Source organism: Aquarana catesbeiana, linkage group LG02, assembly GCF_042186555.1.
Source record: "Aquarana catesbeiana isolate 2022-GZ linkage group LG02, ASM4218655v1, whole genome shotgun sequence".
NCBI lineage: Eukaryota > Metazoa > Chordata > Amphibia > Anura > Ranidae > Aquarana > Aquarana catesbeiana.
The window spans coordinates 86,309,152-86,326,437 of NC_133325.1; the positions used below are offsets into that span (position 1 = coordinate 86,309,152).

Consider the following 17,286-nt stretch of genomic DNA (forward strand, 5'->3'; position numbering starts at 1 on the left):
AACGTTTGTTATTTTATTTTCACCTGTCTCTGTGCTTGTTGCAGGAGACCCCCTGCCAGCATCCCATACAGCCCAAGGGGCTTTGGGAGGGCGAGCCAGCCTAATCCACCAGTGCTTCTCACTGACTGAAAGGAACCGCGTTCCGGTTTGATGTGGCCCCCACTTTGAATTTACATATATATCCATCTGTGCCCCCCAAGTATATCCATCTGTGCCCCCCCCAAGTATATCCATCTGTGCCCCCCCCAAGTATATCCATCTGTGCCCACCCAAGTATATCCATCTGTGCCCACCCAAGTATATCCATCTGTGCCCCCCCAAGTATATCCATCTGTGCCCCCCCCAAGTATATCCATCTGTGCCCCCCCCAAGTATATCCATCTGTGCCCCCCCCCAAGTATATCCATCTGTGCCCCCCCCAAGTATATCCATCTGTGCCCCCCCCCCCCAAGTATATCCATCTGTGCCCCCCCCCAAGTATATCCATCTGTGCCCCCCCCAAGTATATCCATCTGTGCCCCCCCCCAAGTATATCCATCTGTGCCCCCCCAAGTATATCCATCTGTGCCCCCCCCAAGTATATCCATCTGTGGCCCCCAAGCTCAAGCATGTTATTTTTTTTTGCTGTGAATATACCTATCTTTTTTAGCTGAACAAATCCCCGAGCGCCACGCTCATTGTTAAAAGTCGATATGCCCGAGCCTGCAAGGAAGAAAGCTGACAGCGTGCAGCGCCACCGCCAATCACAGGCACTGTGACATTTCCCCGATCTGCGGACTGCAGATGCAGCGATCGGGAATAGTCACAGTGCTTGTGATTGGCTCTGCGTGCTGTCAGCTTCATAGCGGCTCAGGCACATTGACTTCTGAACACGCCCAGCCACACCCCCCCGGCTCATCAAAAATTAGCGCGGCGCTCAGGGATTTGTTCAGCTAAAGAAGGTATATTCACAGCAAAAAAAATATAACACGCTCGAGCTTGGGGGGCCACAGATGGATGCATATGTAAATTCCAAGTGGGGCCACATCAAACTGGAACGCGGCCGCAAATGGCCCGCGAGCTGGACTTTGGTCATGCCTGCTCTAGGCTATAAGATTGCCCTGAAAATGAACTGCAGCACAGTGGCCAAGACCATACAGCAGTTTAACAGGACAGGTTCCACTCAGAACAGGCCTTGCCATGGTCAACGAAAGAAGTTGAGTGCACATGCTCAGCGTCATATCCAGAGGTTGTCTTTGGGAAATAGACGTATGAGTGCTGCCAGCATTGTTGCAGAGGTTGAAGGGGTGGGGGGTCAGCCTGTCAGTGCTCAGACCATACGCCACACACTGCATCAAATTGGTCTGCATGGCTGTCGTCCCAGAAGGAAGCCTCTTCTAAAGATGATGCACAAGAAAGCCTGCAAACAGTTTGCTGAAGACAAGCAGACTAAGGACATGGATTACTGGAACCATGTCCTGTGGTCTGATGAGACCAAGATAAACTTATTTGGTTCAGATGGTGTCAAGCGTGTATGATGGCAACCAGGTGAGGAGTACAAAGACAAGTATGTCTTGCCTACAGCCAAGCATGGTGGTGGGAGTGTCATGGTCTGGGGCTGCTTGAGTGCTGCTGGCACTGGGGAGCTACAGTTCATTGAGGGAACCATGAATGCCAACATGTACTGTGACATACTGAAGCAGAGCATGATCCCCTCCCTCCGGAAACTGGGCCGCAGGGTAATTTTACAACATAATGACCCCAAACACACCTCCAGGATGACCACTGCCTTGCTAAAGAAGCTGAGGGTAAAGGTAAAGAACTAGCCAAGCATGTCTCCAGACCTAAACTATATTGAGCCTCTGTGGGGGCATCCTCAAACGGAAGGTGGAGGAGCGCAAGGTCTCTAACATCCACCAGCTCTGTGATGTCGTCATGGAGGTGTGGAGGGGGACTCCAGTGGCAATCTGTGAAGCTCTGGTGAACTCCATGCCCACTAGGGTTAAGGCAGTGCTGGAAAATAATGGTGGCCACACAATTTTGACACATTGGGCCCAATTTGGACATTTTCACTTAGGGGTGTACTCAGTAGTTAAATGGAGTGCCTAGAAATACATAATACAAAAAAGTACCTTCGTCCTATCGATTTCGAAAATTATTTTGTGTTAAGGCCATAGTGGACTTTAATGGTACCATACAGACACATGAAGTTGAGATTAACAATATATTAAAAAACATACGATATAATATAAAAGCTCTGTAGAATATCTTGGGTGCAACTGTAGGTATTAGCTTTACCAGTTCACCCAGTATGGACTGTATTTAGCATGCTCAACATGTTTTGCGGGACAATACATAGTTACATAGTAGGTGAGGTTGAAAAGACACAAGTCCAACCTATGTGTGTTATGTTAGTATTACATTGTATATCCCTGTATGTTGTGGTCGTTCAGGTACTTATCTAATAGTTTTTTGAAACTATCGATGCTCCCCGCTGACACCAACACCTGTGGCAGGGAATTCCACATCCTAGCCGCTCTTACAGTAAAGAACCCTCTTTTCTTCTAATTTTAATGTGTGGCCACGTGTCTTATTAAACTCCCTTCCGCTGAAAAGTTTTATCCCTATTGTGGGGTCACCAGTATGGTATTTGTGAATTGAAATGATATCCCATCTCAAGTGTCTCTTCGCCAGAGAGAATAAGTTTAGTGCTTGTAACCTTTCTTCATAACTAATATCCTCCAGTTCCTTTATTAGTTTTGTTGCCCTTCTCTGTACTCTCTCCATTTCCAGCACATCCTTCCTGAGGACTGGTGCCCAGAACTGGACAGCATACTCCAGGTGAGGCCAGACCAAAGTCTTGTAGAGTTGGAGAATTATCGCTTTATCTCTGGAGTTATTCCCCTTTTTAATGCATGCCATTGTGTTTGCTTTGTTAGCAGCAGCAGCTTGGCAGGCTCTGCAATGGCATGCAATATCATCTACTATGACCCCCATTTCCCTTTTCCAGCCTTGATTCCCCCAGAGGTTCTCCCCCCAGTGAGTAGATTACATTCATATTTTTGCCACCCAAATGCATTATTTTACATTTTTCCACATTAAACCTCATTTGCCATGTAGTTGCCCACCCCATTAATTTGTTCAGATCTACTTGCAAGGTTTCCACATCCTGCGGAGAAGTTATTGCCCTGCTTAGCTTAGTATTGTCCGCAAATACAGAGATTGAACTGTTTACTACATCCTCCAGGTCATTATGAACAAATTTAAATAGGATTGGTCCCATGACAGAACTCTGGGGGACCCCATTTTCCACCCTTGACCATTCCGAGTACTCCCCATTTATCGCTACCCTCTGAACTCGCCCTTGTAGCCAGTTTTCAATCCATGTACTCATCCTATGGTCCATGCCAACGGACCTTACTTTGTACAGTAAACATTTATGGGGAACTGTGTCAAATGCTTTTGCAAAATCCAGATACACCACATCTACGGGCCTCCCTTTATCTAGATGGCAGCTCACCTCCTCATAGAAGGTTAAAAGATTGGTTTGGCAAGAACGATTCTTCATGAATCCATGCTTGATACTGCTTTCATTACTAAAATCTTGTATATAGTCCCTTATCATCCCCTCCAAGAGCTTGCATACTATTGATGTTAGGCTAACTGGTCTGTAATTCCCAAGGATGTATTTTGTCCCTTTTTTAAATATTGGTACTACATTGGCTTTTCTTCAATCAGCTGGTACCATTCCAGTCAGTAGACTGTCAGTAAAAATTAGGAAGAATGGTCTGGCAATTACTTGACTGAGTTTCCTAAGGATCCTCGGGTGCAAACCATCTGGTCCCGGTGACTTATTAATGTTAGGTTTTTCAAGTATATTTCTAATTCTGTCCCCTGTTGGCCATGATGGTGCTTCCTGTGATGTGTCATGAAGATAAACACTGCAGTTTTGATTACTGAAGCCCACCGATTCCCTCGTGAAGACTGAGGAGAAGAATAAATTCAAGGGAATTCCTTGTAACCAGATTCCCTTCATCATTCTTTATGGGACCAATATGGTCTGTCCTCCCTCTTTTACTGTTTATATACTTAAAGAATTTCTTGGGATTTTTTTTTTGCTATCCTCCGCTATGTGTCTTTTGTATTCTATCCTAGCCGCCCTAATTGCACCCTTACATTTCTTGTTGCTTTCTTTGTAAAGATGATGATCCCTCAGCCTTGTATTTTTTTGAAGGCCTTCTCCTTTGCTTTTATATGCATTTTACATTGGAGTTAAGCCACCCAGGACTTTTGTTCGCCCTTTTAAATTTATTTCCCAATGGGATGCACTGGCTAATGTCCTTATTTAATATGCTCTTAAAGCGAACCCATCTCTCCTCCATATTCTTTGTTCCTAAAATTTTATCACAATTTATGCCTTCTAGCAAGGTCCGTAGTTTAGGGAAGTTGGCTCTTTTGAAATTCAGTGTGTTTTTATTCCCCTTATGTTTCCAATTTGTGTGATTTATTCTGAAGCTAATTGACTTGTGATTGCTGTTTCCTAAATTGCCCCGTATTTCCACATCAGTGATCAGGTCTGTATTGTTGATAATCAGTAGGTCTAGTAACACTTTGTTTCTAGTTAGTGCATCTACCATATGACCCAGGAAATTGTCCTGCAGGACATTTAGGAACTGGCGAGCCTTAGACGAATGCGCCGTTCCTTATGCCCAGTCTATGTCTGGATAATTAAAATCCCCCATTATGATGACACTTCCCATCTTTGCCACTAATCTAAATTGTGATAGGACACCGCTTCTTCAGGAGCTTATTGCATATGTACGAGGTTTACAGAGCAAATTTTGACATATCATACTAAGAATAAAAGAAAAACACATATTAGTCATAACAAAAAATAAAGTAGGATATATAGAGTAATTTTACAAAAGAAAATAACAAAAAAACAATAATATAGCATGTATGGTGTCGCCCCCCCCCCCCCATAGGCCGCCTTACCCAGAGTAAAATCATGCAGAGCAGTCCAGAGGAGACGGGTCCGCCCCGGCGGGTGTGGGAACCTCCACAGACAATGGGGAAAGAGAAAAAAGTGTACCTCGCAATCTAATAGGGAAATAAATGTTACTGTAAAACATAAACTACCAGAACAGCATCGATAGCTAATTAATTAAGTCAACCAGTGACCCACCGTAACAGTTGGGATGAAGTCGATCCCGTCTTATATAGGACTCAATAAACATTAGGAGAGCTAGTGGCCATCATATGCTGCAAAGAGGAAGAGGATATCTTGGTGTCACAAAGGCACACAAATTGATATATTGATTCAAAAATTCATTCAAAAGCATGGGGACTGGGCTTTAATCTTTACCTCAAACATCCGTTTCAATCAGGCAAGTATTTGTAAAAAAAGTTCTTCACCAGTTTGTATATAAGTACATATGTATATATACACATATATACTGTATTTCCTCAGAGTTATTTAAAGGTCCACATCAAATAAAAAAGGGAACAAATAAGTCCTATAAAAAAAAAAAAAAAAATTATGTATGGCATATTGAGTTTCCTACCATATAGCCATAGATTGTAATCAAAAATACCAGCATAGGAGTCCACAAAAGCACACCTTCAGACGAATATCAATAAAAGCTAAAGGGCTTATCCTAGAACGACTGCACAGTGGGCCATCAATCCAGGAAGAGGTATCCACTAATACATAAAATAGATAAATTCCACATAAGCCTCTCATCCGTAACCATGGAGAGTATGTATGCACAGGACAGGTACTTACCACACACAAAGGGGGAGATGTCATAACCCAGGGCTGCAGCAACCATCTGTATGCTGCACAGCCCCAATATATATGTGCAGGCTCCTGCCCGGCAACGCCCACCAGCCAATTGGTGTGTGTCGCCATCGGGCCTGGCCCCCGAAGAGTGCATGCGGAGAGAACGGCGCATGCGCAATGTCCTAGAACGGGCATTCACACCGCACAGCCGTGCAGCGAGTTGCCACCGTGACGTCACTTCCTGTTTGGCGGTATGGGGTTTTTTGTGTCTGTCCCGTCAGGTGTGTGGTTCCGAAGGGAGAGCTCTCAATGTCCCGGTGGCAATGCGCTGCACGGCAGTGCGGTGTGAATGCCCGTTCTAGGACATCTCCCCCTTTGTGGGTGGTAAGTACCTGTCCTGTTCATACATACTCTCCATGGTTATGGATGTGAGGCTTATGTGGAATTGATCTATTTTATGTATTAGTGGATACCTCTTCCTGGATTGATGGACCTCCATGCAGTTGATAGTGTAAGCCCTTTAGCTTTTATTGATATTCGTCTGAAGGTGAGCTTATGGTGGATTCCTATGCTGGTATTTTTTATTACAATCTATGGCTATATGGTTGGAAACTCAATATGCCGTATATGATTTTATTATTTTTTTTTATAGGACTTATTAGTTCCCTGTCTCATTTGATGTGGACCTTTATATAGCTCAGAGGAAACGTATATGTGTATATATACATATGTACTTCTATACGCACTAGTGAAGTATTTTTTACAAATACTTGCCTGATTGAAACGGATGTTTGAGGTAAAGATTTAGGAGCAGTCCCTATGCTTTTGAATGAATTTTTGTATCAATATATCAATTTGTGTGCCTTTGTGACACCAAGATATCCTTTTTCTCTTTACAGCATATGATGGCCACTAGCTCTCCTAATGTTTGAGTCCGAAATAAGAAGGGATCTACTTCATACCTACTGTTACGGTGGGTCACTGATTAGCTGTTGATGCTGTTCTGGTAGTTTGTTTTACAGCAACATTTATTTACCCATTAAATTGCGAGGTACACTTTTTCCTCTTTTCCTTTCCCCCGTTGTCTGTGGAGGTTCACACACCCGTCGAGGCGTACCTGTCTCCTCTGGACTGCTCTGCATGATTTTACTCTGGGTAAGGTGGCCTATGGGGGGGCGACTCCATACATGCTATATTGTTTTTTGTTATTTTCTTTTGTAAAATGACTCTCTATATCCTACTTTGTTTTTTGTTATGACTAATATGTGTTTTTCATTTATTATTAGTATGATATGTCAAAATTTGCTCTGTAAACCTCGTACATATGCAATAAGCTCCTGAAGAAGCGGTGTATTGTCCCACGAAACATGTTGAGCACGCTAAATACACTCCATACCGGGTGAACTGGTAAAGCTAATACCTACAGTTGCACCCAAGATATTCTACAGAGCTTTTATATTATATCGTATGTTTTTTTTAATATATTGTTAAACTGAATAAAATTACATTTTTTACTTATTACCTGCTTTTCAAGCGTCTGTATGGTACCATTAAAGTCCACTATGGCCTCAACACAAAATAATTTTCTAGGGGTGTACTCACTTTTGTTGCCAATGGTTTAGACATTAATAGCTGTGTGTTGAGTTATTTTGAGGGAACGGTACATTTTTTTTTTTTTTTTTAACAGTAAGGAACGGTACATTTACACTGTTATACAAGCTGTACACTCACTACTTTACATTGTAGCAAAGTGTCATTTCTTCACTGTTGTCACATGAAAAGATATAATAAAATATTGACAAAAATGTGAGGAGTGTACTCACTTTTGTGAGATACTGTATGTATATGTGTTAGAAACTATACTGTACATTTACAAAGTAGTCACTGTTACATGTATATCTAAATGCATGAAATCCTAACATACTACTACACAATGAAGCTTTTATAGTAATATATCTAAAGCCCCATACACACGATAGGACTTTGTGCAAACTTTCCCTTGGATTTTTGTACAAAGGGAGTTGGCCAGAAGTTTGTCTTGCATACAGATGACAGGACTTTTCCAGCCAACTTTCACCAAATCACGTGGTTTTTCAGCTCTTTACCACCACCCTTTGGTCAACTTCTGTATTGTTGTCTGATATTGAGTCAATCTCGTCACTTTTATTGGCGAGATTGACACCTTGTGAGCCGGGTTCACACTGGTGCGGGGATCCGACTTGGATCCCCGCCAATGCCTGCAACTGTGTTTGGTATGAATCTTGAGGGGGAACTCCACGCCAAATTTTAAATAAAGAAACGGCATGGGTTCCCCTCCAGGGGCATACCAGGCCTTTAGATCTGGTATCGTTTTAAGGGGAACCCCCTACGCTGAAAAAACGCCGTGGGGGTCCCCCCAAATTCATACCAGACCCTTATCCGAGCACGCAGCCCGGCCGGTCAGGAAAGGGGGTGGGGACGAGCGAGCGCTCCCCCCTCCTGAGCCGTACCAGGCTGCATGCCCTCAACATGGGGGGTGGGTGCTTTGGGGGAGGGGGGCGCCCTGCGGCCCCCCCACCCCAAAGCACCTTGTCCCCATGTTGATGAGGACAAGGGCCTCTTCCCGACAACCCTGGCCGTTGGTTGTCGGGGTCTATGGGCAGGGGGCTTATCGGAATCCGGGAGCCCCCCTTAATAAGGGGGCCCCCAGATCCTGTCCCCCCACCCTATGTAAATGAGTATGGGGTACAGTGTACCCCTACGCATTCACCTAGGGAAAAAAGTGTCAATAAATAAAACACACTATACAGGTTTTAAAATTAATTTATTAGGCAGCTCCGGGGTCTTCTTCTGACTTCGGGGGTCTTCTTCTGACTTCGGGGGTCTCTCAGGCCTCTTCTCCCTCTCTCCGGTGTCGTCTCCGCGCTCTCTGGTTCTTCTCCGGTGCCTTCTTCCTTCTGCCGGGCTCCTCCGCTATCTTCTGCTCTTTTTTGCCGCTCTTTTGCTAGCGGAGGAACCCGGACATCTGGATCGTCTTCTTCCCTCTTCTCTTCAAGAGATGTTGACACAACGCTCTCTCCAGCTGTAATGCTGTCTGTGCGCTCTGCTATGACATGACCACGCCCCCTTATGACCTCACAGTCCCAGCATGCCCCGGGACTGTGATGTCATAGGGGGCGGGGTCACTGCCTATATAAGTCATAGCAGAGCGCACAGACAGCATTACAGCCGGAGAGAGCGTTGTGTCAACATCTCTGGAAGAGAAGAGGGAAGAAGATGATCCAGATGTCCGGGCTCCTCCACTAGCAAAAGAGCGGCAAAAGAGCAGAAGATAGCGGAGGAGCCCGGCAGAAGGAAGAAGGCACCGGAGAAGAATCAGAGAGTGCGGAGACGACACTGGAGAGAGGGAGAAGAGGCCTGAGAGACCCTCGAAGTCGGCAGAAGACCCCGGAGCTGCCTAATAAATTAATTTTAAAACCTGTGTAGTGTGTTTTATTTATTGACACTTTTTTCCCTAGGTGAATGGGTAGGGGTACGCTGTACCCCATACTCATTCACATAGGGTGGGGGGCCGGGATCTGGGGGCCCCCTTATTAAGGGGGCTCCCGGATTCCGATAAGCCCCCTGCCCGCAGACCCCGACAACCAACGGCCAGGGTTGTCGGGAAGAGGCCCTTGTCCTCATCAACATGGGGACAAGGTGCTTTGGGGTGGGGGGGCCGCAGGGTGCCCCCCTCCCCCAAAGCACCCACCCCCCAGGTTGAGGGCATGCGGCCTGGTACGGCTCAGGAGGGGGGAGCTCGCTTGTCCCCACCCCCTTTCCTGACCGGCCGGGCTGCGTGCTCGGATAAGGGTCTGGTATGGTTTTTGGGGGCGGCCCCCACGCCATTTTTTCGGCGTAGGGGGTTCCCCTTAAAAACCATACCAGACCTAAGGGCCTCGTCTGCCCCCAGGGGGGAATTCCCTCTCGTGCTGGCCGAAATAGGAAAATGTGTTTTTCCTATTGCAGCCAGCGCAAGATGCACAGTACCCTGTCGCCGAGAACCAGCACGATGGGTTCGCGCTGTGGAAATATTCTTGCGGCCGCGTACTGTAGTTTGTACAAAAGTCCGATGCTTTTGTGTACACACGATCGGACTTTGCTCCATCGGACTTTTGTTGCTGGAAAGTTTGTCCGTTCGCACAGCCAACAAAAGTCCGATGGAAACAGAAAAAGTTTGTCCGATGGATCGTACACACGGTCCGATGTTGCTCCAAAACAGCTAATTTGCATGTTTGTTGTCAAAAAGTCCGATCGCGTGTACGGGCTTTAAGACAGACAGGATAATCGCAGAAAGGTAAGTCTGTTTTATGTGTATATGCAAAGAAGAATTGCACAGATGTGTTGTATGCAGTACCTAAAATGTTGTAATGTTCCCTTCACCAAATTTCCAGGATATTTCCTCCTTTCATGCTGGTTTTGTTTGTTCTTCTTTTATAGGATTGCTGTATGCAGGATATGCCTTGTGCTTGTTTGGTTTTTACTCTGTAATGACATTTGTGGTTCTACACTCCAGTGCCACCTCTGTCACTTTAGGCTTGCTCACTTCTGACATCTATAGCCTGTTCATTGGCCGCTTTTTATTTGGCTACAAGGTAAGCACTCACTAATTACACATATTTATAAGTATTATTTTACTTGATTTTTCAATATTTATAGCGTTACAGCATCTCCGAAGAGAGACCTGTTCATAATGGTCCCTGAACTCCGAGTAGCTCATAATCTTAGGGCCCTGCCACTCTCATACACATACTAGGGGCAGTTTAGGTAGAAGCAAGTTTTGGATTGTAGGAGGTAAGCGAAGAACCTGAAGAAAATGTGTTTCAATGGGAACAGGCCCTACTGGTAGTGGGTAGCAACCATGAACCATGCATGAGACAGGGAGACTCAGCAACAAGCGGGTTTTCCCTGCATTTTTATTCAGCAAGGCAGCAAAAAAAGACAGTTTCAATGCAGGGCTTTGTACAGCGAGTCCAAAGAATAAACACGCACAACATCAGCTTGTCTGTGCCACTAAATAAACTCAGGTCAGTTCCTGACAAACAGGGTGTCCCATAATGGTTTCCCCAAATGAACAGACAGCACATGTACCTTTTTTTTAGTGTTCTGTCAGCGTGCAGCCTTTCACCCAGCACCAAAGAGAGAGAGAGCTCTGAGCATCAGTCAGCTCACTATATATACACAGTGGGGGTTATTTACGAAAGGCAAATTCACTTTGCACTGCAAGTGCGCTTGAAAGTGCTGTCGCTGTAAATCTGAGAGGTAGATCTGAAATGACGGGAAGCTCTGCTGATTTTATAAGCCAATCATGTGCAAGCTAAAATGCTGTTTTTAATTTTTTTTGCATCTCTCTCCAGTTCTACAGCGACTGCACTTTCAAGTGCGCTTGTAGTGCAAAGTGGATTTGCCTTTCGTAAATAACCTCCAGTATCTGACAAAAGTGAGTACACCCCTCACATTTTGAGGGGTGTACTTTATAAATATTTTATTATATCTTTTCATGTGACAACGCTGATAAAATGACACTTTGCTACAATGTAAAGTAGTGAGTGTACAGCTTGTATAAGAGCCCTTTCACACTGGGGTGGTTTGCAGGTGCTATTGTGCTAATAATAGCGCCTGCAAACCGACCCGAAAGTGCCGCTACTTTCATTCCAGTGTGAAAGCCCCGAGGGCTTTCACACTGGAGCGATGCGCTGGCAGAACGGTAAAAAATGTCCTGCCAGCAGCATCTTCGGATCAGTGAAGGAGCGGTTTGTATACCGCTCCTTTACAGCTCCTGCCCATTGAAATCAATGGGACGGCGCGGCTATACCGCCGGCAAAGCGCCTCTGCAGAGGCGCTTTGCGGTGGTATTTAACCCTTTCTCGGCCGCTAGCAGGGGGGTAAAACCACCCCCCGCTAGCGGCCGCATACCGACGGTAAAACGCCGCTAATAATAGCGGCGTTTTACCGCAGACGCCGCCCCCGCCCCAGTGTGAAAGGGCTCTAACAGTAAATAACTCAACATACAGCCATTAATGTCTAAACCGCTGGCAACAAAAGTGAGTACGCCTCTAATGCCCCGTACAAACGAGCGGAAATTCTGCCAGCAAAAGACCGATGAGAGCTTTTGGTTGGAAATTGTGACTGTGTGTATGCTCCATTAGACTTTTGCTGGCAGAATTCCAGCCAGCAAAAGATTGGGAGCATGTTCTCTATTTTTCGGTCGGAAAAAGTTCCTATCCGAAAATGCGTTTGTATGCAATTTGGACGTGCAAAAAATCACGCATGCTCGGAAACAATTTGACGCATTCTCGGAAGCATTGAACTTCATTTTCTTGGCTCATTGTAGTGTTGTACGTCACCGCGTTCTTGACGGTCGAAAGTTCCGAGAACTTTAGTGTGACCGTGTGTATGCAAGCCAAGCTTGAGCGGAATTCTGTCGGAAAAACCATCCAAGATTTTTCCGACGGAAATTCTGATCATGTGTATGGGGCATTAGTTAAAATGTCCAAATCGGGCCCAATTAGCCATTTCCCCTCCCTGGTGTCATGTGACTCAGTGTTACAAGGTCTCAAGGTGTAACTGGGGAGCAGGTGTGTTTAATTTGGTGTTCTCGCTCTCACTTTCTCATACTGGTCACTGGAAGTTCAACATGGCACCTCATGGCGAAGAACTCTCTGAGGATCTGAAAAAAAGAATTGTTGCTCTACATAAAGAAGGCCTAGGCTATAAGAAGATTGCCAAGACCCTGAAACTGAGCTACAGCACAGTGGCCAAGACCATACTTTGGTTTAACAGTACAGGTTCCACTCAGAACAGGCCCTCGCCATGGCTGACCAAAGAAGTTGAGTGCATGTGCTCAGCGTGATATACAGAGGTTGTCTTCGTGAAATAGATGTATGAGTGCTGCCAGCATTGCTGCAGAGGTTGAAGGGGTGGGGGGTTAGCCTCTCAGTGCTCAGACCATACGCCGCACACTGCATCAGATTGGTCTGCATGGCTTTCATCCCAGAAGGAAAGTTTGCTGAAGACAAGCAGACTAAGGACATGGATTACTGGAACCATGTCCTGTGGTCTGATGAGACCAAGATAAACGTATTTGGTTCAGATGGTGTCAAGCGTGTGTGGCTACAACCAGGTGAGGAGTACAAAGACAAGTGTGTCTTACCTACATTCAAGCATGGTGGTGGGAGTGTCATGGTCTGGGGCTGTATGAGTGCTGCCGGCACTGGGGAGCTACAGTTCGTTGAGGGAACCATGAATGCCAACATGTACTGTGACATATTGAAGCAGAGCATGAGCCCCTCACTTCAGAGACTGGGCCGCAGGGCAGTATTCCAACATAACGACCCCAAACACACCTCCAAGACGACCACTGCCTTGCTAAAGAAGCTGAGGGGAAAGGTAATGGACTGACCAAGCATGTCTCCAGACCTAAACCCTATTGAGCATCTGTGGGGCATCCTCAAATGGAAGGTGGAGGAGCACAAGGTCTCTAACATCCACCAGCTCCGTGATGTCGTCATGGAGAAGTGGAAGACGACCCCAGTGGCAACCTGTGAAGCTCTGGTGAACTCGATGCCCAAGAGGTTTAAGAAGATGCTGGAAAATAATGGTGGCCACACAAAAAATTGACACTTTGGGCCCAATTTGGACATTTTCACTTAGGGGTGTACTCACTTTTGTTACCAACGGTTTAGACATTAATGGCTGTGTGTTGAGTTATTTTGAGGGGACAACAAATTTACACTGTTATACAAGCTGTACATTCACTACTTTTACATTGTAGCAAAGTGTCATTTCTTTAGTGTTGTCACATGAAAAGATATAATAAAATATTTACAAAAATGTGAGGGGTGTACTCACTTTTGTGAGATACTGTATACAAAGGTGTGCACAGTCTATTGCATTAGCCAGTGCACCCCAAGCTCAAACATACATGACTTTCTCGGCAGCTTCAGCTGCACAGGGCAGTGAATAAATGGGAAGTGCTCTGTGTGGAGTGGTTTCCTGTGCATTCACTGACCAAAGCATAGTAAACACTTTAAAGCATGTTATACAGCACAGTGCTTGTGCTGTGTCATTTGGTCCACTGTATAACCTAAAAAAACGTGGCTGATCCTGCCAGTTTCTGCCCTCCCCCCCTGTAAACTGACCACGGTTCATCATGGCTGCTGAGCCCTGGCACCGTGGTCAGTTTATGCGCCTCCGTCATCCGCAGCCCTTCTTTTTGTCTCCTCTGTCTTCCTCCCCCTCCCTGTCTGTGAGCTCTGTGTCCATGCCCGCCCCCTCTCTTTTTGCTGCTCAAATTAGGATACAATTTACATTATCCTCTTGGTTGATGAATGTCCCTCCCTGACTGTGCTTTATAAAAAATGCAGATTGGGGATCACGAGACCCACCGTCTTTTTCCTCTCTCGCATGACAGCTGCAGCGGGCGGGGCCGCCTCTCTCCTCCTCCCCTCCTGAGTGACGTCAGTGGGGGATCCTCGGCCCCGCCCGCTGCAGCTGTCATGTGAGAAAGGAGAAAGACGGCGGGTCACGTGATCACAGATCTGCGCTCCGTAAACAAGGTATATAGCTGCATTTTTTATAAAGCACAGTCACAGGGGGATATTAGATTCATCCACCAAGAGGATAACATAAATTGTACCCTGTGGGTTAACAAACACTTTAATTGAACAAGCCAAAGTTAGTAGCTGATTGGCTACCATGCAAAGCTGCACTAGATTTTGCACACTCTGTTTTTAGTAAATCAACCCCATAGTGAATAGGGTGTGCCCAGGCTCACCTGGCACAACCCCTCTTGCTTGCTAGAAATATCAATATGAAATGTTTGTCTGCGATATATAAGAAAAAAAAACACTGTTTTAGATGTTATTTTATTTAAAATAAAGTAAAAAAATACACACACATTACATTTTAATATGTCTTGCTTTCCTTGCAGTTTTCTGGTCTTTACATCCTGTCATTTATATTGATCATTGTGGGATTCGCCGCATACAACAGTATGGCTACGTATACTTCTGAGAGTCACAAAGAGACTGAGAACAATGACACAGAAGAGATGGAGGCACCTCCGGAGTCCGCTACTCCTCTAGAGAATGTGTCCAAGCAGCTCTGTACTGTCATCGGGGACTCAGCTCAATAATGGATTTTAGGTCATAAAATGTATTTTCAGGAGGATGGAGAACTTTCCATGTTTCCATGTTCCCTGTCAATCATTGCCAGTTCTTGCAAGTGTTCCTAAAGCGTCAAAGCGATATCACCTTTCATGTGGAATTATTGCATTAACCACTTGCCTATACTGGGCACTTTCACCCCCTTCCTGCCCAGGCCAATTTTCAGCTTTCGGTGCTCTCACACTTTTTAAATGACAATTACCCAGTCATGCAACACTGTACCTATATGAAATTTGCATCCTTTTTTCACACAAATAAAGCTTTCTTTTGGTGGTATTTAATCACCACTGGGTTTTTTATTTTTTTGTGCTATAAATAAAAAAAGACCGAAAATTTTGTGAAAAAATGCCTTTTTCTTTGTTTCTGTCATAAAATTTAGCAAATTGGTAATTTTTCTTCATGAATTTTGGCCAAAATGTATACTGCTACATCTCTTTGGTAAAAATAACCCAAATCAGTGTAAATGATTTGGTCTTTGTGAAAGTTATAGAGTCTACAAGCTATGTGCCAATCATTGAAAATTGATCACACCTGATGTACTGACGGCCTCTCTCAATTCTTGAGACACTAACAAGTCAGGAAAGTACAAATACCTCCCAAATGACCCCTTTTTGGAAAGTAGACATTGCAAGGTATTTAGTAAGTCACATGGTGAGTTTTTTGAAGTTGTAATTTTTTCCCACAATTCTTTGCAAAATGAAGATTTTTCATTTTTGTTTTGTTGACAAAATTGTCTTACAGGTTATTTCTCTCACAGAGCATATGCATAATTGCAACTACACCCCAAAACACATTCTGCTACTCCTCCTGAGTATGGCGATACCACATGTGTGAGACTATTTCACAGCCCAGCCACATACAGAGGCCCAACATGCAGGGAGCACCCTCATGTGTTCTAGGGACATAAATTACACATCTAATGCCATGACGACCTATCACACTTTTGAAGGCCCTGGAGCACCTGGACAATGGAATTGCCCCATTTTGGAAAGCAAACACCCCAACATATAATCTATGAGGCATAATGAGTCTTTTGGCGCACAAGGTCTCTAACATTCACCAGCTCTGTGATGGCGTCATGGAGGATTTTAAGAGGACTCCAGTGGCAACCTGTGAAGCTCTGGTGAATTCCATGCCCAAGAGGGTTAAGGCAGTGCTGGAAAATAATGGTGGCCACACAAAATATTGACACTTTAGGCCCAATTTGGACATTTTCACTTAGGGGTGTACTCACTTTTGTTGCCAGCGGTTTAACATTAATGGCTGTGTGTTGAGTTATTTTGAGGGGACAACAAATTTACACTGTCATACAAGCTGTACACTCACTACTTTACATTGTAGCAAAGTGTCATTTCTTCAGTGTTGTCACATGAAAAGATATAATAAAAAATTTACAGGTGTACTCACTTTTGTGAGATACTGCATACATAGGTGTGCGCAGCCTATTGCATTAGGCTGTGCACCCCAAATCTCAAACACACATGACTTTCTCGGCAGCTTCAGCTGCACAGGGCAGTGAATAAATGGGAAGTGCTCTGTGTGGAGTGGTTTCCTGTTCATTCACAAACCAAAGCATAGTAAACACGGTTTACTATGCTTCAGTTATGGAAGGACACAGTGAGCGAGTGTGCTAACTGTGTTCATTTAGAAAAGGAAGGGGCCAGCAAAGTACATATTTACTAGCCCCTTCCCCCTGTTCTCCATCCTGAAACATCCCCAACAGCAGCCGGGGGGAGAGGAGAGGAGGGAAGACCAGTCAGTAGGGGGAATGCACATAGTGGTTGATTTACTAAAACTGGAGAGTGCAAAATCTGGTGTAGCTTTGCATAGAAACCAATCAGCTTCCCGATGTTTTTGTCAAAGCTTAAAGCATTTGTTAACACCAAAAAAATAAAGATCCTGTTCCTTTGAAGCATGTTATACAGCACAGTGCTTGTGCTGTGTCATTTGTCCCACTGTATATCCTAGAAAAATGTGGCTGATCCTGCCAATTTCTGCCCTCCCCCCTAAACTGACCACGGTTCATCATGGCTGCTGAGCCCTGACACCGTGGTCAGTTTACGCGCCTCCGTCATCCGCAACCCTGCTCTCTGTCTTGATGACGACCTATCACACTTTTGAAGGCCCTGGAGCACCTGGACAATGGACCCCAACATATAATCTATGAGGCATAATGAGTCTTTTGAACGTGTCATTTTTTTCCAGAAGTTTTTGGAAAATGTGGAAAAAAAATGAAAACGTGTCATATCCATAGGTTGTCTTTGGGAAATAGGCGTATGAGTGCTGCTAGCATTGCTGCAGACCATACTCTGCACGCTGCATCAAATTGGTCTGTATGGC

At 45.0% G+C, this 17,286-nt stretch overlaps 1 protein-coding gene across 2 annotated transcripts in view; it reads left to right on the forward strand.

Annotated features, from left to right (window-relative positions):
- LOC141127010 (solute carrier family 35 member F2-like) overlaps positions 1-15,222 on the forward strand; it is a 46,755-nt gene extending 31,533 nt beyond the window's left edge. For both annotated transcript variants that reach the window (XM_073613132.1, XM_073613133.1), the window contains exons 7-8: positions 10,220-10,374; positions 14,712-15,222. In XM_073613132.1, coding sequence (XP_073469233.1) covers positions 10,220-10,374; positions 14,712-14,915 — 359 coding nt within the window. In that variant the 3' untranslated portion in view covers positions 14,916-15,222. The remainder of the gene's footprint in view (positions 1-10,219; positions 10,375-14,711) is intronic.
- Positions 15,223-17,286: the final 2,064 nt, after the last annotated feature.